This window comes from Dermacentor variabilis, chromosome 11 (assembly GCF_050947875.1).
Source record: "Dermacentor variabilis isolate Ectoservices chromosome 11, ASM5094787v1, whole genome shotgun sequence".
NCBI classification, from domain to species: Eukaryota; Metazoa; Arthropoda; class Arachnida; order Ixodida; family Ixodidae; genus Dermacentor; species Dermacentor variabilis.
Genome location: NC_134578.1, coordinates 40,692,889 through 40,714,721, shown reverse-complemented (window position 1 = coordinate 40,714,721; position 21,833 = coordinate 40,692,889). Strand labels below are relative to the sequence as shown.

General features: G+C 44.9%; 2 protein-coding genes across 4 annotated transcripts in view; one reads left to right on the top strand and one right to left on the bottom strand.

Moving 5' to 3' along the window:
- The window catches only part of LOC142564535 (uncharacterized), a 40,933-nt gene extending 31,991 nt beyond the window's left edge, over positions 1-8,942 (bottom strand). Inside the window, exon 1 of the mRNA XM_075675556.1 lies at positions 8,822-8,942. Within this exon, the coding sequence (XP_075531671.1) occupies positions 8,822-8,842 (21 nt within the window). The 5' untranslated portion in view covers positions 8,843-8,942. The remainder of the gene's footprint in view (positions 1-8,821) is intronic.
- On the top strand, positions 640-19,145 carry LOC142564537 (female-specific histamine-binding protein 1-like). Of its 3 annotated transcripts, none has more exons than XR_012824598.1 (5): positions 640-746; positions 9,817-9,974; positions 12,144-12,226; positions 12,665-12,766; positions 18,840-19,145. XR_012824598.1 is itself a non-coding variant. In XM_075675560.1 (5 exons), exons 1-5 carry the CDS (start codon positions 2,560-2,562, stop codon positions 18,974-18,976), a joined length of 486 nt encoding a protein of 161 aa, XP_075531675.1. In that variant the 5' UTR covers positions 2,545-2,559; the 3' UTR covers positions 18,977-19,145. The 3 variants fall into 3 exon arrangements, 1 of the variants encoding a protein (XP_075531675.1); XM_075675560.1 differs by lacking the exon at positions 640-746 and adding an exon at positions 2,545-2,565; XR_012824597.1 differs by lacking the exon at positions 640-746 and adding an exon at positions 9,018-9,155.
- Positions 19,146-21,833: the final 2,688 nt, after the last annotated feature.

Genomic DNA, 21,833 nt, shown 5'->3' with positions numbered 1-21,833 from the left:
CACGGCGTTCACGTATTGTGAGGTTACTTGATTTGAATGCCAATTGTATATCGTCTAGGTATGTGGAATAAAACATGATTTATGCAAATAGACACTGAAGAGATTGTGTCGTAAACGCTTAATTTAAAGAGCGTGTGGTTCGCGACGGCAGTCAGTTGTGATAAGCGTGAAGACGCAGCAAAAGGAGCGATTTCAGGAAAAAGCGTCAGCAGGGTAAGTCTACTTTGTGGCCGTTTATTGTCTGCTGGGTTGGGGAGCATCACGCCGCGGCGCCCATGAGGGGCTTATGATGACCGTAGGGCCGCTCCAGTTGACGCCGCTGAGAACGACTCGTTTCTTCACCTACACCCTAATAGGCCTCGTCCTCGCAGCCAGGAGAAAGGGTTGGGAGGGGGCGGAGAGCAATGGTGTGACGCGCCAAGATGCGGGAAGTCGTTGTACAAGGCAAGCGAGCTAGCAGGCTGCCAAAACATATTGTTGCAATTGACATATACATTAAAAATAAGGAAATAGAGAAAGAAAAAAAGAGGAAAGAATAAGTTAAATTCGAAGAAAACAGAAACAACGGTGTACGAAATAAAAATTATTAGGAACATATAAAAGAACTAGCTAAGGAATAACTCCCCGTACAATGACCACCGGAGACATTTGTCGGTGCATGCTGCCCTGGCAGACTTCTGACTACGCGCAGAGCCTCAGAGCGTGGCGTGTATGCAAGACGCAGGTATAGATGCAAGCGTTACAAGGTGAAGTATTTAGATAAAAGTGAATTCGCCTCCTATGGATCGTAATACTGGGAGGGCACCGGGGTTTCCATTTATTACATTTTTGTTCTGCGAAATTTGTATATGAAATAAGATTTGCGTTGCTTGTGTTCTCTGCTAGTGCGAAAACTGCTTTCTAGTAATTAACTTCGATAATGTCAATGCTGTGACTTTTTGACGTTATACGTTTGGAAAGGGGAAAGTGCGGACGATGACAGTTGAACCGAGTTCTGAAGGATCTGTCTGTCTGGCCTACGCGTAGGATGCTACATGCTCTGCATTCCAAAAAGTACACGACATTCGTTTAAGCGCAGCCGAGTTCACCTTTGAATAAATGCTGGAACTTGGACTGTGTGCTCTCTACAGTTTAAGTTGTCTGCTTGCGACTGTGTAAAATAATCAAGTCCAGCACCTCCAAGTAACATAAGGCAGACTAAAGTTGAAGGGTATCATAAAGGTGTAGTCGAAAAATATTTGTTCTGCATACTCAATATTGTCGCCTGAAGCAGTCAATACCAGTGTTTATTTATCGACAATTGGCGGTTGAATTAGTGTAAGAGCCCTTCTTATGATAGGTCACAGGCTGATGTAGGCAGAGCACGACAGCTATCAACTTCAAGTTTCTACGGGAATATTTCCTACAGTTGCAAGTAGTTCGACGTTCATCAGTTAGCTATATGTACGAAGAAACTTGGCGAAAATATAGAAGGTAATAAAACAGGAAGAATAAATTTTGGGTTGCGGCGCAATTTTTGTGTGAGGTAGTAACAGAAATCATGTACAATATTCACAATTTCTGAGATACTGTGCATTCAGTGCGGGGTTTATTATTGGTTGAATGCAACAAATAGAACACCACTGCGACTGAAACCCAAGCCAATGTAACGATAGCGATGCCTTTGAAAAAGGTCTCTGGAACGGCAGCACATCAGACAGCGTTGATGGTGGCACACGCTCGAAGTTGAAATGTCAAATTTCTTGCGCGTCATTTTGTTTGTGAGAAGGTGGATCGCAGATCTCACTATTCTTACCACTGACCGTTTTCGTGTAGTACTTGACGTACATGGGCCGCCTGCGTCCCGAAATCCCGAGGCGGGTGAAATCTACGTCATTGTTGGAGTCGATGTTTCAAGTCTGTTTCAGTCATCTTTTTTTTTACCTTTGCCAAGTGCTATTTCCTGGGTCACAATGAACATATGCTTCAAATACATACAGATGTACCGTAATATTACTTCGATCTTGCTTTTTCTGACTAGCTCCACGTCACCAGAGGTGACTAGGCGGTGCACTTTCATAATGGTCAACATCTTCAAGAACTTTGAAAGTTTTGTTTTCCCCATCCACGAATTGAAGCTTCCACCACTTTAGAAATCAGATGCAGGAAGCAGCCCACTGCTGTATTCAGATCTGTCGAAGTAATTCAGCGGTCATTCAGCGCCTCACGCTATCACAGTTTCTGCAGCGTCGTGAAGGCGTGATATTTCTGTATTGAATACTGTCAGTGAACGTGACATCGAAGATTGTTTATTTCATGTGAGCCAATACCATAGGTGGAATGGCGCTCCAACATTGCTGAACGTGCTATTCTACTTAATTCTTGGTGCAACTCATTAATTCAGAAACCAAAACCTCCCTTTCCAGTTGAAGCACCCAGTGCCTACACTGACGTCTGATGGACATCCTATGCACATCTACTGCATGATATAGATGTCTAGGGATGTGTCGAATGCGTCCTGCGGACGTCCCTCGCATGACCATCCTATCGCCTTTTCAGTGTCCTGCAGACATCCCTTCCATGTCCGTGAGTTACATCATGAGGGAAATATTGCGTTCATTTTACGGACATATAGGCCAAGGCCTTTTGTACAGTGTTTGTAACATTGTCATTATGGTCCAAGCACACGCATCAAGAACAGATAAAATTTCTGCACTCGTTACCCGCGAGGGCGCGGTTGTGCAGCATACTGCTCATTATTCTATGCCTTCTTCCTAGCGTAAGCGGCTTATTAAAGTAAGTGAAGTTTTCAAAGTAAATTGTGTCAAGAAATTCTTGAAGTATGACGGATATTAGAGCTGAATTCATCTGCAAGAAGAAAATGCGAAAAAATGTAATTCTCTTACGAAGAAACTGAAACGCATATTCTTAATTGGAGAACAAATATGGACGTGTAGCCGAAAAAGGACAATATTGGATAATTTTGGTACAACCGTGGAAGGATATCCTAAACAGGTATATGTACTATAGGACTGGGACATTCGTGGCACAATATCCGGACCTGGGCATCCGGTGAACATCTTATTACCTATTACCTATTAGGGTGAACGTCCTATTACCTATTAACATCCTAACTTATGGTGCTACCATTGATGTTCGAACCGAGAATCATGGCGGAAGTCGAGCCCGCGATAATTGGGGTTGTTTGAAACGAAGTTCATTAAGGCAGAGTTAACTAAGGTAGACTTATTTTGGCGCCCGAACCCACGAGCTCTGGTGGCAGTCGAGCCTTTGTCCTTTGGTGGGGCCAAATTGACGGTGCCACCATTTTGGTCGAACCCACGACTTTTGGTGGCAGTTGAATCATCGACCTTAGATAGGACCAGAATTCATTGGCACCAAGATTGATGATAACACCATTAAAGATTGAGCCCACTACTTTGGTGTAAATTAATGTGAATTATTTAGGACACAGTTAATTAAGATGGGGCTAATTAAGGCACTGGAACCCGAGACATATGGTGGGAGATAGCAACAGGAAGTAAGAAGGTATTCGAATAAAATATCAAGTAACTTAATTTAATTTTTGTGATAACTTATAATCATGTCATAATTTTAAGAGGTCAATGACATACGTACATTACTTATCTTTTCGCGATGGTCGTTCTTTTACCAGATACTCACTGTTACCATGTTATCGCTCGGTGCATGAAGTGACTTCATGTTTCCGAATATTTTTTTTATCTTGTCGCGTAGTCTATAGCAAAAAAAAATTCTCTAATCAGACAGCGTACGCGACCCGATCAGTGGTGCACATTCTGGAACGTACGCGAGCACCAGCGATTACGCTTAAATGTATGATGAGTCATGTATTTAATAACCGACGCACTTGACCCGTACATCAGATTTCGACGATCGGCAATTATGCTCGCTGCTATTGTGTTACTTCGACTATTACGTTTTCTTGGAGGGCATTAGTTGCCCCTATAAGGGGTTAGATTCGTGACTCACACTTTGGTATAGACTGTTTATTCGTTACTGTATTCTGATAATGCTGTTCGCAGTCGCCTTCAGTTACTCATGTTGTTTCTTGAAGTCCGATAAGTATTAAACGAATTAAATTTTTTGGGAACATTTAGCCACTCCTTTTAAGGCATGAGTCACGTCGAACAGTTCTGAGGCAAGTTCAAAGTTACCTAATAAAGTTGTTTTCCTATCATCATCTCTTACCCGAGTATATATTTCCGATTTTTGAAGAATGCTGTCACTGCGAGCTTGTGCATCTAGATTGCAGAGACTTAGGATTTACGAAGGAATTATATTTTTTTGTTACGATAATATACGAGAGCTAACTCACACTACCGTGTTTGCCAGCATGCAGCGAGCAAATATGGCGGTTCGCAGCACTTCTATTGTGGGCACACATTATCTTCGAGTGTATATATATATAGTACTGAAGGCAGTGGGCATGGTGCTGGTGTGCTGGTGCAAGAGAAGAGGACGACGAGGAGTGCTTGCTTCCCGCTACGATATCGCGACGACCTGTTCAAGCCGAGCGCTACAACCTATAACCTGTGCTGCTGGGCGAACACCTCCGTTGCATTTGGTGGAGGTGCGGGGTATCTCTTCGCCATCCTGGAACTCCGCAGTCGAACGCTACCACCAGCTGTTGCAATGGATGAACCGGGATTGTCCCAGGCTGCTGCTCCCGTGCCCCCCGCCATCGTCTGTTCTGGCGTCATCCAGCAGCGCGATCCGGCTATATTTAGCGGCACAGACGACCACGATGTGAAGACTGGCTCACCGAATATGACCACGTAAGCGCCTATAACAAGTGGGACGACCGGGCCAAGCTCACAAATGTCATATTTTACTTGACCGACGGGGCAAACCTATGGCTCCGCAATCACGAAGCCGATTTTATCACCTGGTCGGCTTTTACGACAACTTTGGCTGAGCTCTTCGGCCGTCCCGCCGTTCGCCGGCTTCGCGCTGAGCAGCGCTTGCGTGATCGAGCTCAATGCCAGGAGGAGACCCCCACCAGTTATACTGAAGACGTGCTCTCGCTGTGCAAGCGCGTCAACTCATCTATGGACGAAGCTGACAAGATCAAGCACGTCATAAAAGGCATCGGTGACCATGCCTTCCAGATGCTTGTTGCGAACAGTCCCCGGACGATTGCCGAGGTCATACCGCTTTGTCAGCAGTACGACGAGCTGTGCAAGCAGCGTGCATCAACACGCGCTACTCAGCAGGACACCGCGGATCTATGTCCGTCGGATTTCGGTCTCGACGCTGCCGACATCTCTGCTTTAATGCCGGATATAAAGCAGTTCATTCATCAGGAAGTCGCACGCCAACTCTCTCTGGCGAACAGCACACCCGAGCCGTCGACAACCTTGGCTCCTACGCTTCGCCACGTCATTCAGACGAAAGTTGCCGCGGCGCTGCCATCTGCCCCTCCTCCGCAGCCTGCAACTGGACCGCTAACGCACGCTGACGTTGTCGCCCGGCCTTACGCTCCTCCGGCTCCTGATGCCTACCGGGCCACTGGCACCTTTCATGTGCCGCCGCCACCTTCACGTCGTCCCTTACTCGCCCGCCGGAGCCCCTGTCGTCAACCCATGGCGTACACCTGACAACCGGCTAATACGCTATTTCTGCCATTTTCCGGGCCACGTAGCGAGATTCTGCCGCCGTCGCTGTCCCCGTTTCCCTGATAGTGGGGGCGCCTCAAGCTACAGGCCTGTTTGACTTCGCGTCAGGACCCATCTAACCTTCCTCCGGACTCACCTTACAGTCGCCTCCGTTTCGATGCACGCCGGCCACCTTCTCCACGTCGCCGATCCATTTCCCCTATGGTTCGCCGACCCAGACCAGCCCGAGAGGAAAACTAACAGTCGCAGTTCCTGAGGCAAGAACTGCGTTTACATCGAACATTTCAAGGCCAATGGCAGAGGCCGATCGCCAAAAGACAGCCTTCGTAACGCCTCATGGGCTATATGAATTTACTGTCATGCCGTTCGGCCTCCGCAACGAGCGAATGATGGGCACCATTCTTCCAGGGCTGAAGTGCCTCTGTTATTTAGATGACATCGTGGTTTTTTCCACCGACATTGCGTCGCACCTCAGCCGCCTCGAGCAAGCACTTGTCTGCCTCTCCACTGCAGGACTGCAACTAAATTTGAAGAAATGCCACTTCGGCGCTCGTACGCTTACTATTCTCGGCCATGTAGTTTCAAAAGACGGTATCCTCACGGGCCCCACAAAACTTAGCGCCGTATCCGAGTTCCCTAAACCAAACACCATGAGAGACCTTCGCAGCTTCATCGGCCTTTGCTCATATTTCCGACGCTTCGTCCGTAACTTTGCCTCTATCATGGCCCCCTTGATGTAGCTTGTCACCAGCAGTTCTGACCTCTCAGCCTGGTCCCCGGCGTGCGACGACGCATTCGAAGAATTGCGACGCGTTCTCATCTCGCCTCCAGTACTGCGACACTTTGATCCCTCTGCTCCAACTGAGATCCATACGGACGCTAGTGGTGTTGGGCTCGGCGCTGTTCTTGCACAACGCAAGGATGACTTCGAAGAGTACGTCGTCGCGTATGCCAGCCGCATCCTTACGAAAGCCGAGGCGAACTACTCGGTTACTGAGGAAGAATGTCTCGCCATTATTTTGGCTATCGGCAAATTTCGTCCTTATGTGTATGGGCATCCATTTGACATTGTGACCAACCATCATGCCCTATGCTGGCTACCTTCACTGAAAAATCCAACTGGTCGGCTTGCCCTTTGGGCATTGCGCCTACAAGAGTACGACATCTGCGTTGTTTATCGCTCAGGCCGGAAGCGTTCAGACGCAGACGCTCTATCCCGGTCACCCCTGCCCTCTGGTCCTGTCTACCCGTCTATTTCCACCTGCGGTGCCTTCGCCCTCACCATTTCCTACATGCCTTCAGAGCAGCGCAAAGACCCATGGATCTCTTCGCTTATTGACTTCCTGTCTAGCCGGTCGCCAGCACCGATCTCTCGGGCGCTTCGTCGCCAATCCGCGTACTTCATGATTCGGGATGACCTGCTGTACCGCCGCAACTACAATTCGAGCGGCCGCAAGTGGCTGCTTGTTATAGCTCGACACCTCCGCTCCGACATTTGTGCCACGTTCCACGATGACCCACAATGCGCCCATGCTGGTGTATTAAAGACATACTCTCACCTCCAGCTTCGGTACTACTGGCGCGGTATGTACCGTTTCGTTCGCCAGGTATGTCCGGACATGCCACATATGCCAACGACGCAAGAAGCCACCTCAACATTTCAACGGTCCCTTGCAACCTTTACCATGCCCCGCGCGCGCGTTCGACCGCGTCTGCATTGACGTATACGGTCCGCTTCCCAACACTCCAAGAGGCAACTGCTGGGTTATTGTTGCTATTGACCCACTCACGCGGTACGCTGAAACTTCAGCCCTAGCATCTGCCACAGCAAAAGACGCCGCCAGTTTTATCCTACAAAACCTGATTTTACGCCATGGAGCACCTCGAGAATTACTGAGCGACCGCGGTCGTGCTTTCCTCTCTGACGTCCTTTCAGCATTGCTAAAGGAGTGTCGCGTCATTCACCGCACTACCACAGCATGTCATCCTCAAACTAATGGGATGACAGAACGTTTTAACCGCACCCTTGGTGACATGTTGGCCATGTATGCTTCATCTGACCACTCGAATTGGGATCGAATTCTACCTTTCGTCACCTACTCTTAGAATACCGCCACGCAAAGCACCACTGGGTTCTCCCCTTCGTTTCTCCTTTACGGACACGAAACTTCATCCACTATTGACATGATTCTGCCTTACCGGCCAGATGCTTCGGAGTGGACGACTGTTTCTAGAGCGGCTGCTTACGCCGAATAATGTCGCCAGCTCGCTCGTTCGTTCACATCCCAGGACCAGTGTCGCCAAAAGCTTCGCCACCATTCACACTAGGGCTACGTGCTTTGCGCCTGGCTCCCTGGTCTGGTTGTGGGTGCCCTCTACTCCTCCAGGCCTTTCCTCCAAGCTGCTCTCCAAGTACCACGGTCCTTATCGGGTACTGAAACAAACATCCGCGGTCAACTACCTCATACAGCCAATCGAAACGCATTCCGACCAGCGTCGTCGGGGGCAGGAATTTGTCCACGTCTCCCGGCTCAAGCAGTGCCATGACCCCCCTGTGTTCTCCTCTCCTTAGGTCGCCAGGATGGCTACTCTTTCGGTGGGGAGTGATTGCACTGAAGGCACTGGGCAGTGGGCATGGTGCTGGTATGCTGGTGCAAGAGAAGAAGACGGCTAGGAGTGCTTGGTTCCCGTTACGATACTGCTAGGCGAACACCCCCGTTGCAATATATATATATATATATATATATATATATATATATATATATATATATATATTAGTCAGAACAGCCACGTAACACCATATAAGGCAGGTAAAGAAAGCTACACACTAATAGTATCCGTGAAACCAGTTGGCATCGCCATGAAAGCATGCCGTTGATATCGACCATCAAGGATACAATTCCCATATATGAAACATTTCCGAATATTTTGTCCAGCTTCAATTCTGTTCTCTAGCGCTAATAATGAAGCTGCGCGTAGAAGCACATCAAACAAAAGAAGAACAATGCAGGTACTTTAGCTACGGTGTGAACATAGCCATGCACTACTATGTAGCGCTGCATAGCCTATTTGGGCATAATCTTTCGAGGTACGTCAGAAATTTGTCATTGACGTTAAAGGTAGGCTGACATATATGTACAGGGCAGGACTGGTAACAAGGGGGTGACACTCTAGCAGCTACATACCTTATGAATGTCAAAGCACATTTGCGTAGAAACGTGAAAAGTTCACTGCTGTTGAGAGTAATGGCAAGCGAGAACATGTAGAGATAAATATCGAATTCACGAAGCGAAAGGTGCCCCTGCGCCTTGACTGCGAGCAAAACTTACCTTGGGGATGTATTTAATATTGACATTGTTTGCACTGGGAGGTGCCTCAGGCAACGAATTGACAGGCGTGGAATCTTCAAGTGGGGTCAATAATCAAAGCGAAGTATCGATGGTTCAGAAAAGCGACGCTATACAGCGCCCAGTGTGGGCAAACGAGACGAGGCTTGGAAAATATCAGCACGCAGAGGAGGTGAGCGCTGAGCTTTACAGTAGATTATCTCCATTTGCAAGTAAAGACGTGAAAATATGTAAAAGAATAGAATGTGCGGGGATGACGGAGAGCTTAATTTTCGAGCAGAAACTGAAGAGACCACGTCGACCAAAACACTACACTTAGCTATAAAGACCAGCGTACTACGCTCGAGTTTTGTTAATTCCGCAATATGATCGAATGATCACAGCGACAACAGCGTTCTATTATACCCCGGTATGGTATTGGTTCTTCATTTCTTATGTTACCTAAGTGGCCTGCCTGTATCGGTGAATTTCTGGCCATGTGCAGAAATTTTGCAGTGCAAGCACACGACACTTAGTGTGCTGGCGGCATTTCGTTAAAGCTATGTGAAATAATTAAAATGCATCTTTGTGAGCGCGGCACTTCTGGTAACTGTGAAATGCCAACTATTGTGTCGGGGTCACTGAAAGCTACACTAAAAATATGGTTAGGACATACCTCTGAAATGCCAATGTAGAATCGATAAATAAATTTAACGTAACCGTAAAAATTCTCAATATGTTCAATGTCAGAGAAGCGAAAGGTAACCTGTGTAGCTTTCGGAAAAATTTAGGTTTTTTTTGTCTTGTATTCCGTTCAGACGGTCAGTTCAAATGGTAATTTTTGTGTATTACAGGTCTTAAAAGAAACCGCAGTATTTTACCTTGTCAGAACGACGTACACTAATGTAGACATATTGTGGGGCACAAATTTTTCTTGCGTCAGCATGCGACACGTCAACGAAGACAACAGTACGACTTATTTCTCATTCAAAAACTCGTCAGCGCCGCCAAAGTAAGTAAACTAGGGTGGTTGCTTGGGCTGCATGGTAATTCATGATAAAAAACTACGTACAGCGCCAAGGACAAGGTCCTTGTTATTCGCGTTGTACATCGCTTTTTATCATAAATTTAGTAATGTGTCGCAGTGAGCCCTCAAGACGATGCAGAAAAGAAGCACTTTTGCTTTGCTGCCTTATTTCGAGATGCAGAGCTGTCATACCAAGGCATGAGCTCTTGTCCCGTGTGTATGTATTTTCTTCTTGTAAACTTTGCCTCATTCCTACTGAGCACGACACGGTGGTGCATGCTTAACAGCATAGGTTTATTGATCCCTTACAGTCTTACAATGAACACGTTCATTTAGGGCAGAGACAAGATGCAGAAAAAGCTGGAAACAAATGCTACCCAGCCAAGTATCAACACTTCATTTCAGAGAAGTTGTTGCACTTACAAAAAAAAGCCTTATATAGATGACAACTACGCCCAATTTTTGTGGAAATTAATTTACAAACCTCCTTGACGACCCAATATTTACCAGGTTAATTCTTTTGTGTGTTTCAGAAGAGTGCGGTTCCACACCAATTCGGATGAAGTACCACGATTATAGTAAATGTGTATCTAGTGAAATATTTGTATGAAGGGAAACATTTGGAGACTTTCGAGAATACAGAAATTTAAGCCCCCAAGAATATAACTTGTGCTATTTTCCCACAAGTATCCGCTGTAAATGCGTAAATCTTTAACAATCAATATCACATCGTTCTACACTATCCATAATGCCGAAAACATCACGAACTCTGCTTTCTCCTCTCGACGCTACGTGGTACAAAACATTAGCACCGCCCTGCTTAGCAACACTGGTCTTAACCGCCACGGTAGCACTTTCGCTGTGGTGTTCTGCCGCTTTGCTCAAGATCGCGGATCCAGTCTCAACCATGGGGCCGCATTTTCATGCGGGTGGAAGGGACAAAATGCTCGTGTACCGGCCAATGGGTCCACAATAAAAAAGCCCAGGTGGTCAGAATTATTCCGCAGGCCCTTCCCTCTCTATGACTTTCCTTCTATTCAGATGGAAGTTGTACAACGTAAAACTTCAAAACTTATTTTTCTTTACCACTGTTTATTGATATCTTTTCATTAGACAGAAATTAGTCATATTTTTATTAGAGCCGTATGCAAAACAACAGTAATGTGTGTCCGTCCAAGTGCTTCTTGCACAATTTCTCATATCCTGTATATATAAGTTATTACTAGTCCTTAAGGTGAATAAAGATGTATCGTCTCTACATATGACAAAATATTCGTCCATGACTTGCCAAGAAAATGGGGATCAGTGGATAATGTTGTGGCTTGTAAACCTAAAGGTCGCCTGTGTTCTTCGTATCGTCATTATTCAGAGACTGTATGAACTACTGAAAAATATATCTAAATGTATTCGATGTGAAAGAAGAGGTAAATTCATTTTAAGTGCAAGATCATGTCCCAGACGAAGAGGAAGGATCGGGGCCATAGGATCCTGGGCTAAGGGAGGCCTCCAACCTTAGAACGAAAACGCTTTTATGCTAAATAAACGTTTATTCATCATCATCGTAGTTATTGCACAAGATGTCATACACCTAAAACAAGAACTAGCAAGGTGCCAACTTCCTGCTCAATCTACTTCAGGAAACCCATGATAAAGTGAACTTGGCAGCCATTCTTCTGTCCATGCGTACATAAAAAACAGCTGTCATATAATCTTTAGTTCTTATCTTGTTGTTGAGACAACCATTACTGAAAACGGTTCATTCTGGAAATAAGTACGCAGGGAACATGACTGATTAGGCTCTCTCACTATTCATTTAAACAGCATTTTATACATCTTTGTAAAGGCATGTACACAATACACAGCTTTGCGATGGCTGTTCTTTTTGCTTTCCTTCGTGCGTGCGCGTGTGTGTGTGTGTTTATGTGTCTGTGTAATAATAGCTTGCACCTTTAATTTGCTTCAGAGTTATTTGCGAAATTTGCGAGTTTTGCGAAATTTAATGTCAATATCTGAAGCAAACGCGCCCAGAAGATCGTGTTAATTCCAGCTGAATTATTGCCTAGTTAGACACTCAACTTGAAACACATAACAGCAAACTGAGCTGCGAAAATATCATTAGTCATGATCTTTTACTCATTAAAGCCTACATTTCAGATTCTATACGCTAAATATGTCAACTACATTAACTACCACGTTTGGGTACAATAGGCCTAACGCCCTTCAATACCAGCTACCAAGTAAGTTTACCTTCTGTCAGATTCTCATACGGCTTAATAATCCTTTGATATTGTACTAGGTCGTGGCCAAGTCAAGGCTAATGTGCAGGACGTGTCTTCTCACTGTAACCGAGTTCAGAGTAAGAGGTAATGCTGAATGTAATGATCTTCGGCGGTGCTATATACCTGCAAGAAATCTACATGTGTGCCATTATTCGTCTCTCAGGTATTTTATTCGCCTTGGTTGTATGTAACAGTACAAATATTCAAGGCTATCGTTACCTACCTGTCTCTTAAGTAATTCGATGCTTTAGCTGAAACTGATAATGCTACTCAGTAAATAACTATTCGCATGTTGACAAGGCTCTTTCCTGGATCTTCTTGCCGCACTTTCACTTCACCTCTATTAGAACTGTTGTTTGTACTGATAACTATATTTTCCTCAATAACTCTTTGCAGATTGCACGCTTGTAAATAATACAATCATATTTACTAGTAAAGCATGCACACTTATGAGTGTCGAATACGGAAATGAAAACAATGACTACAGTGACCCCAAAGGTTGGTAACAAAAGCATTCCTCTATACCTAAATAGCAGATTAAATTAAGCCAACCATAAAGAGGTTGCGTTTATCGTGTACTTGGTGCTTAGAATGCTTTTACCAGCATGTTAACCATTGCAAAGCTGGTAAAATACACAATCAAAGAAGAATGCGTCGCAACTTAGCGAAAGAATAAGGACAATGGGAAGATTTCGCCAAAAACTGGGTTTTACGTGTAAACATGACTGCAGTAGACGTTTTCCACAAATATTGGCACAAATCACATCCACAACACTTCCAGTGACTAGAGCGACGGCCACGGCTATGATGAGTCAACGATGACAGAATGAAGGCTGTACCATAAAAGATATGAGCTGGAGTAGATTACCAACAACAGTAATAAACAAGGACATAACAGACACTACGTCTAGCTACTTTTTTTTCAGAGTGAATGCACGTGCAAGGTATCCCAGCTAACGTCAAAGTCATCATCATCATCAGCCTGGTTACGCCCACTGCAGGGCAAACCCCTCTCCCATATTTCTTCAGTTACCCCGGTCATGCACTGATTGTGGCCATGTGGTCCCTGCAAACTTCTTAATCTCATCCGCCCACCTAACTTTCTACCGCCCCCTGCTAAGCTTCCCGTACCTTGGAATCCAGTCCGTAAGCATTAATGACCATCGGTTATCTTCCCTTCTCATTACATGTCCTGCCCATGCCCCCCATTTCTTTTTCTTGATTTCAACTAAGATGTCATAACCTCGCGTTTGTTCCCTCACCCAATCTGCTCTCTTTTTATCCCTTAAGGTTACACTCTTCACTATTTTTTCGATAGCTTGATGCGTCGTCCTCAATTTAAGTAGAACCTTTTTCGTAAGCATTCAGGTTTTGCCCCGCACATGAGTACTGGTAAGACACAGCTGTTGTACACTTTTTTCATGAGGGATAATGACAACCTGCTGTTCATGATCTGAGAATGCCTACCAAACGCACCCTACCCCATTCTTATTCTTCTGATAATTTCAGTCTCACGATCCGGATCCGCGGTCACTACCTCCCCTAAGTAGATGTATTCCCTTACCACATCCAATGCCCAACTACCTATCAAAAACTACTGTTCTCTTCTGAGACTGTTAAACATTACTTTCCTACAGATTAATTTTAGACCCACCCTTCTGCTTTGCCTCTCCAGGTCAGTCAGCATGCATTGCAATTGGTCCCTTGAGTTACTAAGCAAGGCCATATCATCAGCGAATCGCAAGGTACTAAGGTATTCTTCATTAACTCTTATCCCCAATTCTTCCCTATCCAGGTCTCTGAATACCTCCTGTAAAGACGCTGTGAATAGCATTGGAGAGATCGTATCTCCCTGCCTGACGCCTTTCTTTATTGGGATTTTGTTGCATTCTTTATGGAGGATTACGGTGGCTGTGGAGCCGCTACAGATCTTTCAGTTTTTTACACACTGCTCGTCTACACCCTGATTCCGTAGTGCCTCCATGACTGCTGAGGTTTCGACTGAATCAAACGTTTTCTCGTAATCAATGAAAGCTATATATGAGGGTTGGTTATATTCCGCACATTTCTCTATCACCTTATTGATAGTGTGAATATGGTCTATTGTTGAGTAGCCTTTACGGAATCCTGCGTGGTCCTTTGGTTGACAGAAGTCTAAGGTGTTCGTGATTCTCTTTGCGATTACCTTAGTAAATACTTTGTAGGCAACGGAAGGTAAGCGAATCGGTCTATAAATTTTCAAGTCTTTGGCTTCCCCTTTCTTATGGGTTAAGAATATGTTAGCGTTCTTCCAAGATTCCGGTACGCTCGAGGTCACGAGGCATTGCGTAATCAGGGTGGCCAGTTTTTCAAGAACAATCTGCACACCATCGTTCAACAAATCTGCTGTTACCTGATCCTCCCCAGCTTCTTTTCCATTTTGCATAGCTCCCAAGTCTTTCTTCACTTCTTCCGGCATTACTTGTGGGATTTGAAATTCCTCTAGTCTATTCTATCTTCCATTATCGTCGTGGGTGCCACTGGTAATGTATAAATCTCTATTTAGCTAATGTGGGCTAACTCTGCCAGCTAGCGGGGGCCAAGCTAATTAATATAGGGGCTTCGATATACAAAGATTGCACCGAGGTTCTTTTACGCTAACTGCTTACGCAAGCGTGAGATTTTCTTTTTCGTTTTGGAATTGATAAAGAAATCAGTGAAATTGTTTTTCTACCTAAATTGATGAATACTTGTACATTTGCGCAAGGGCGAATGTCAAATTAGGCAACGCATTCATAAAAGAACAGAATTACCTGTTGCCAGCTCATTAAAATTCTTTCCAGTTATTTTTCCCGCGTCTCGAAGTTATGCCGCAAAAGTAAGCGAGGACGTAAAGTAAAGGCACATCCACGTGCGTAGCTAGCGCGACAGCGCGGGTCTCAGAAAGGATTTCCGACAACCAACTCTATTTTGTAGCTCACTCGGTGATTATGTAAAGTGACAAGTCGGCAATACACTCGTTGTATGTTGCATTAAGTAAGCAAACGCGCAACGCAATATTCTACTGTAGTGTGCGCCGGTGTAGGGCGATGATAGAAAGTAGGATGAAGCAACGACCAAAAAAATACATTTTCATTGATTGCCACCGTTACACCAGCAGCTTGCAACTTTTACGCACCCATCAAGTCAGCCATTTCAGTATTTTGTTTTATTTCTGTGAAACCTGTTTTGACAGCGCATGCTGTACTACGCTTGAGGCGCACGGCCCCGCGTTCACCTCGTCTTAGTTTTCTCGTTTAGCGGCACACCTTTGAAAAGCGGAAATGAAATCGTTAGGAAAAGCGAGGGAACGGAAAACTATTGAAAACCATATTTTCGAAGGCGACGCACAATTTGACATGTGAGCTTATGCAATTAAGTAATTGTATATGAATGCACTTAGTTAGATTTGTTTATTTAGGTAATCATTTATAACATTTCCCGGTTTGTGCATTGTGGCTCCTAAGAACGCTTTGTTGTTACAATCCTGATATCTAGTTGCCGGCTCTTTTTTTAGTAGAGAGGCTAGCGTAAGCAGGCAGACTCAGCTAGACATAAGGACTAGGTACAAGGTCCACTTCTATTCGTATGAGCCAACCAGAAAAACCAAAAAACCAAATGAGATCTTAGTTTATGGCACATGGTTTCCACAGAATTAATCAACAAGCGTAGGACAGCCGACATAAGGAAGTATAATATGGATAGTATTGAACATGCTCTCAGGAACGGAGGAAGCCTAAAAGCCATACATAAGAAACTAGGACTTGGCAAGAATCAGATGTATGCGTTAAGAGACAAAGCCGGCAATATCATTACTAATATGGATGAGATAGTTCAAGTGGCTGAGGAGTTCCATAAAGATTTATACAGTACCAGTGGCACCCAAGACGATAATGGAAGAGAAAATAGTTAAGAGGAATTCCAAATCCCACAGGTAACGCCTGAAGAAGTAAAGAAAGCCTTGAGAGATATGCAAAGGGGGGAGGCAGCTGGGGAGGATCAGGTAACAGCAGATTTGTTGAAGGATGGTGGACAGATTGTTCTAGAGAAAGTGGCCACCCTGTATACGCAATTCCTCATGACCTCGAGCATACCGGAATCTTGGAAGAACGTTAACATAATCCTAATCCATAAGAAAGGGGACGCCAAAGACTTGAAAAATTATAGACCGATCAGCTTACTGTCAGTTGCCTACAAACTATTTACTAAGGTGATCGCAAAGAGAATCACGAACACCTTAGACTTCTGTCAAGCAAAAGACCAGGCAGGATTTCGTAAAGGCTACCCAACAATAGACCGTATTCACACTATCAATCTGGTGGTAGAGAAATGTGCGGAATATAACCAACCCTTAGATATAGCTTTCATTGATTACGAGAAAGTGTTTGATTCTGTCGAAACCTCAGCAGTCATGGAGGCAATACGGAACCAGGATGTAGACGAGCCATATGTAAAAATACTGAAAGATATCTATAGCGGCTCTACAGCCACTGTAGTCCTCCATAAAGGAAGCAACAAAATCCCAATAAAGGAAGGCGTCAGGCTGGGAGATACGATCTCTCCAATGCTATTCACAGCGTATTTACAAGAGGTATTCAGAGACCTGGATTGGGAAGAATTGGGGATAAAAGTTAATGGAGAATACCTTAGTAACTTGCGATTCGCTGACGATAGTGCCTTGTTTAGTAACTCAAGGGACCAATTGCAATGCATGCTCACTGACCTGGAGAGGCAAAGCAGAAGGGTGGGCCTAAAAATTAATCTGCAGAAAACAAAAATAATGTTTAACAGTCTCGGAAGAGAACAGCAATTTACAATAGGCAGCGAGGCACTGGAAGTGGTAAGGGAATACGTCTATTTAGGGCACATAGTGACGGCGGATCCGGATCATGAGACGGAAATAATCTGAAGAATAAGATTGGGCTGGGGTGCGTTTGGCAGGCATTATCAGAACATGAACAGCAGGTTGCCATTATCCCACAAGAGAAAAGTGTATAATAGCTGTGTCTTACCAGTAATCACCTACGGGGTAGAAACCTGGAGGCTTACAAAACAGGTTCTGCTCAAATTGAGGACGACGCAACGAGCTATGGAAAGAAGAATGATAGGTGTAACGTTAAGGGATAAGAAAAGAGCAGATGGGGGTGAGGGAACAAACGCGAGTTCATGACATCTTAGTTGAAATCAAGAAAAAGAAATGGGGTGGCATGGGCAGGACATGTAATGAGGAGGGAAGATAAGCGTAATGTGCTCTTGGGATCCACATTTACTTAAACTGTTAATGAGTTACCATCTAGCACCAAACGAGCATTTAGAAAACTGATAATCATAAGGCTGTCTGTACTACTGCACTGCATGGGCCTGATTTCCCGGGCCGGGCCCGGGACAGGGCATGCATGAACGATCCCAGCCCGGGCCCGCCCGCACCTGTGTTATAAAGCCTGTCCGGGTCGAGGCGTTCATTACTAAGCTTAGGCCGTCTCCAGCGTATTGGTGGCTTGAGAAAGGCCCCCTGGTGGTCAGAATTAGTCAGGGGTCCCCTGCTACGCTGTGCCACATAATTACATTGTAGTTTTGGCACGTAAAACACCACAATCCAACTAATTTTACCCAGGGTCCTCGTGTGCATGACCAGGCCAAGCCTGTAATAATGAACAATACAACTTTTACGTACAGATTGTACCATATACGTCAGCCTCACATTCTTGCGATCTAATGAGCGGTAGTGTATCAGCAATAAAAGACGGAAATTTTTGTTTCTTCCATGGGAACATCAGTCCCCTTGCTCATTGTCTGTGTTGGTTCTTTTTCCGCTGGTGCACAGGTATTACGTCGATCGTACGCTTTTAACCTATAAGGCCAATTAGCATGAAAATTAATGTTTATATTTGTAGAAACAGGCAAATTAACGAGCATGAAACATAAAATAAACTCACGAGTAGAAATAAATGTTTTTACTGCTAAAGCACTACAATAGTATCAAGAGTTGCTGCAGTGCAATTGCAAAAGCGGTAACAGGGAAATGGTTTGAAGAGCATTTTTTCTGTAATTTACTTTTCTTTACACGGAAAGAATGTTCGTTTTTGTGCTAAAAAAAACGAGAACATCGTATATTTTTCTATTTTCTTTGCTAAGGTATACTAAGAGCAAGCTCTTTCCACGTGCTTCTTAATCTTGGCACAGAATGCCTTGGAACATACAAAACACAATGCTCGTGTGTAAGTGAAGGCACGGCTTAGGCGCTTTAATGGACCGGCCCGAGTCCGGCCCGGGCCGCGTGACTTCAAGCCCGAGCCCAACTCGGACCTGCGGTGTCAAGCCCTGGCATCGCTCGGGCTCGCCGAAAAATGTTTCGGACGGCCCGAACCGCGGGCCACGCCTGACCCGCACTTTCGGGTCGGCCCGAGCCCGTGCAGTGCTCTAGTTTGTACCGTGCAAGCATGCGAATGACATTTATGTGTTCGGTGCTGAATGCCCTATGGTACGTGTGATGCTGGACGCGGCCGTCATACGTGTTGTAGCTTACAGATGTCCCTCGAAACTTTCTTTTCAGGATGTGAACTCTGGGCCAGCGAAGAACACCTCAAAAATGACACTGTTCCTCTATGTTGTTACTTTTTATTTGATATGCTCTGTGCGCAACAAGGAACTTACGACCTATACGGAGAGGAGAAGTGCAAGAGGCACTAAGTGGTCACTGTTCCTTTTTGGTATCATGTTCCTCAAGTTCACAGCAACAGACAGGGTTAAAATTTAGCATGGAATGTTGGTCACATGTTGCACTGTGACGCGCAGGAGTGTTTATTCTGTATATAGATGACAATTTGGATTTAAAATAAAGCTTACTCGCTCATTGCAATGATTGTGTAGTCCACTCTCTCCAGTGTGCTGTTTTTATACATTGGCCCCTTTTTTGTGTATCTTTCAACCTGGGAATTCAGATGCCAAAGCTTCGTAGTTGCTAAATCATCAGAATCACCCACCACTTGTATACATCATCATCATCATCATCAGCCTGGTTACGCCCACTGCAGGGCAAAGGCCTCTCCCATACTTCTCCAACAACCCCGGTCATGTACTAATTGTGGCCATGCCGTCCCTGCAAACTTCTTAATCTCATCCGCCCACCTAACTTTCTGCCACCCCCTGCTACGCTTCCCCTCCCTTGGGATCCAGTCCGCAACCCTTAATGACCATCGGTTATCTTCCCTCCTCATTACATGCCCTGCCCATCCCCATTTCTCACCCAATCTGCTCTTGTATACATACGGTACATTTTCTTTGCAGCTAATGTACTATTCAGGTTGAAAACGTAATGTTTCATAGATTTATCTGCAATTTTCTACTTTCCACAAATACCATGTTCGTCAGCTTGACTACCCATGTGCATCAATTTAGTGACTACTCTCCTTTCGGCAGACTACCTACTATCTTCCTTTTATTGCTCAGTAAAAGAAACTGTCACTAGAAAACGCTTATAGTATGGTTCTATCATATGATCATGGCCAATTTCAATTGCAGTGTGATTTTTTTAATATTTCGAACACCTTTGTAATGTATTTATTGTGTTCTTCTCACGTAACCTTGCATTTATTTTAAGGTGGATATATGATACATCATGTATAAAAAACAGGCGCAAATAACAAAACGCAAGTTTAGCACAAACCTTTTCTTCGTGATCTTTTCTTATATTCGGTGCAATATTTCTATATCCCTGTCAGCCCCGACTATCTTTCCTCGAGGCCTATTCGAGGAAAGATGCTTAGGTTATGTTTGTAACATCGCCTTTACAATATAGACATCTGCAAGATGGACCAAAAGCTCTTTCTCAGGGAATATAATATGTATGGCTAATATATATGGCTCACCCGCTAAGTGAGCCAGAATGCGTCGTGGTTCCCGCTAAACCTGTTCGTTGAATTCAACTGAATGCCAGCTTTACTATCCATTTTGTCCAACTTCCCATTCGTTGTATTAATAGCTATAAGACGAGACAAATACATTTATATCTCCCAGCTCCACCACGGACACCATCTACCAAGATGGCGATGGTTTCCAGATGATGGCAGATGGCGTGCTGTAGCGTAGTAGTCTTGCGTTAAATCTCAGCGAGCAGGTTTCCTATGAAACGAAAAGCTCAGTGACGTCGCTAAGCATACGAGGCTGCACCTGAGATGAATTTATAATCGAAACCCTTAGACACTACATCTGGTATGAATAACATTTACTAGGCAACAACAATGACAACAACAAAAAGACTCCTCATGAATACAGAAGTACAAGGAAGCTATGCAATGATATGTCAAAAGCGCAAAAAAATGATGTTTTTATCTTAATGTATACGCTATAGTATTCACAGCACCCCTGTAAAAGCAAAGCTATCTTTTTTTCGTTTTCTCAGACGGGTCGAGAGGATCATCATAAAAGTAGCGCAATGCGGCTATCGAACGCTTATACCGGGTGTCTCAAATTTCATGCACCAAGAGTTAAATACATGCAAACGCACGTAACTGGACAGACCCAAGGCAGTCTTGTGTGCTGTCTCTTGCAGATACTCAGATCATGTTTGCCTTCCACGTATATACATAATTAGTCCTAATTATTTATTGAACTCCTCCATTATTATAATTACATGAAAAGTGTCAATGAGAAAATGGTACAGCGACATGAAAAATTCCCGATACAGCTTGCTTTATCTCAATGCTTGCTACGTACAATTGCTTTTTCAATCATCAAAGAAGCCCGCGAATACAGGCAAAATTGCCGCCTGACTGACCGCTCGTGGTACTTTCCATCGTATTTGTGAGCCACTTTGCTTGGATTTGCCATCTCGTGAGGGCAAACGCAAGCGTGCCTGCACCGATGCTTTATATGCCCACACGGCTGAAATTACACAGTTAACACAATTTCGTGTCGTGCACGCGTATTTACCTGCCATCATCCCTGTTAGGATCAAGCGACAACGGCTGGCGCCGTGCGTAGAAGTTGACATCGCAAGTGCGACGTGACATAGCACCCAGAGACGACCGGCCGGCCACAGTGGTCAACTGTGTGCCATTAGTCCACGGTGACGTAAGCCAGATAGCCATGTGAATACCTGCAAGCGCGTAATACCGCGTCCTACCGTGCCCTCGCCATGTAGTTTGTGTTTACTGTGTTATCAACGCCCTATGTATTTAGGTACCTAACAAAAGCAATAGCGTAATCGCCTGCACATTCGCACGCGTGCATGATTTACCGAATCGGCGCATTTTATTGCGATAGCAAGTATATATAGACACTTAAGGTGAATTTTCGCCGTTGTCCTCGCCGTCGCCGTGATGTTCTGTATGACGGCGTAGTGCGATAACATCGCGTTCATCTACCGTATTCAGTGGGTGCGATCGAAAGCTTGCCAGGGTGAGTCGAGGAGTACGGTGGCTTGATGCGGCGGTGTCTTCTCGTGCTAGCACGGGAGGAAGACGGGGATGGTGCGCGTCGTCTTCTCATGCGCCAAGGGAGCTTGCAGGGAGATGTGCTAGTAGGGGGGAGGATGGGGCAGGCTAGT

Excerpts from the sequence above, each read along its gene's own strand:
- LOC142564537 (XM_075675560.1), top strand. Across the intron at positions 9,975-12,143 it reads AACTCGTCAGCGCCGCCAAA|ATTCTATACGCTAAATATGT; the intron begins GTAAGTAAACTA and ends CCTACATTTCAG. Across the intron at positions 12,767-18,839 it reads TGACTACAGTGACCCCAAAG|GATGTGAACTCTGGGCCAGC; the intron begins GTTGGTAACAAA and ends CTTTCTTTTCAG.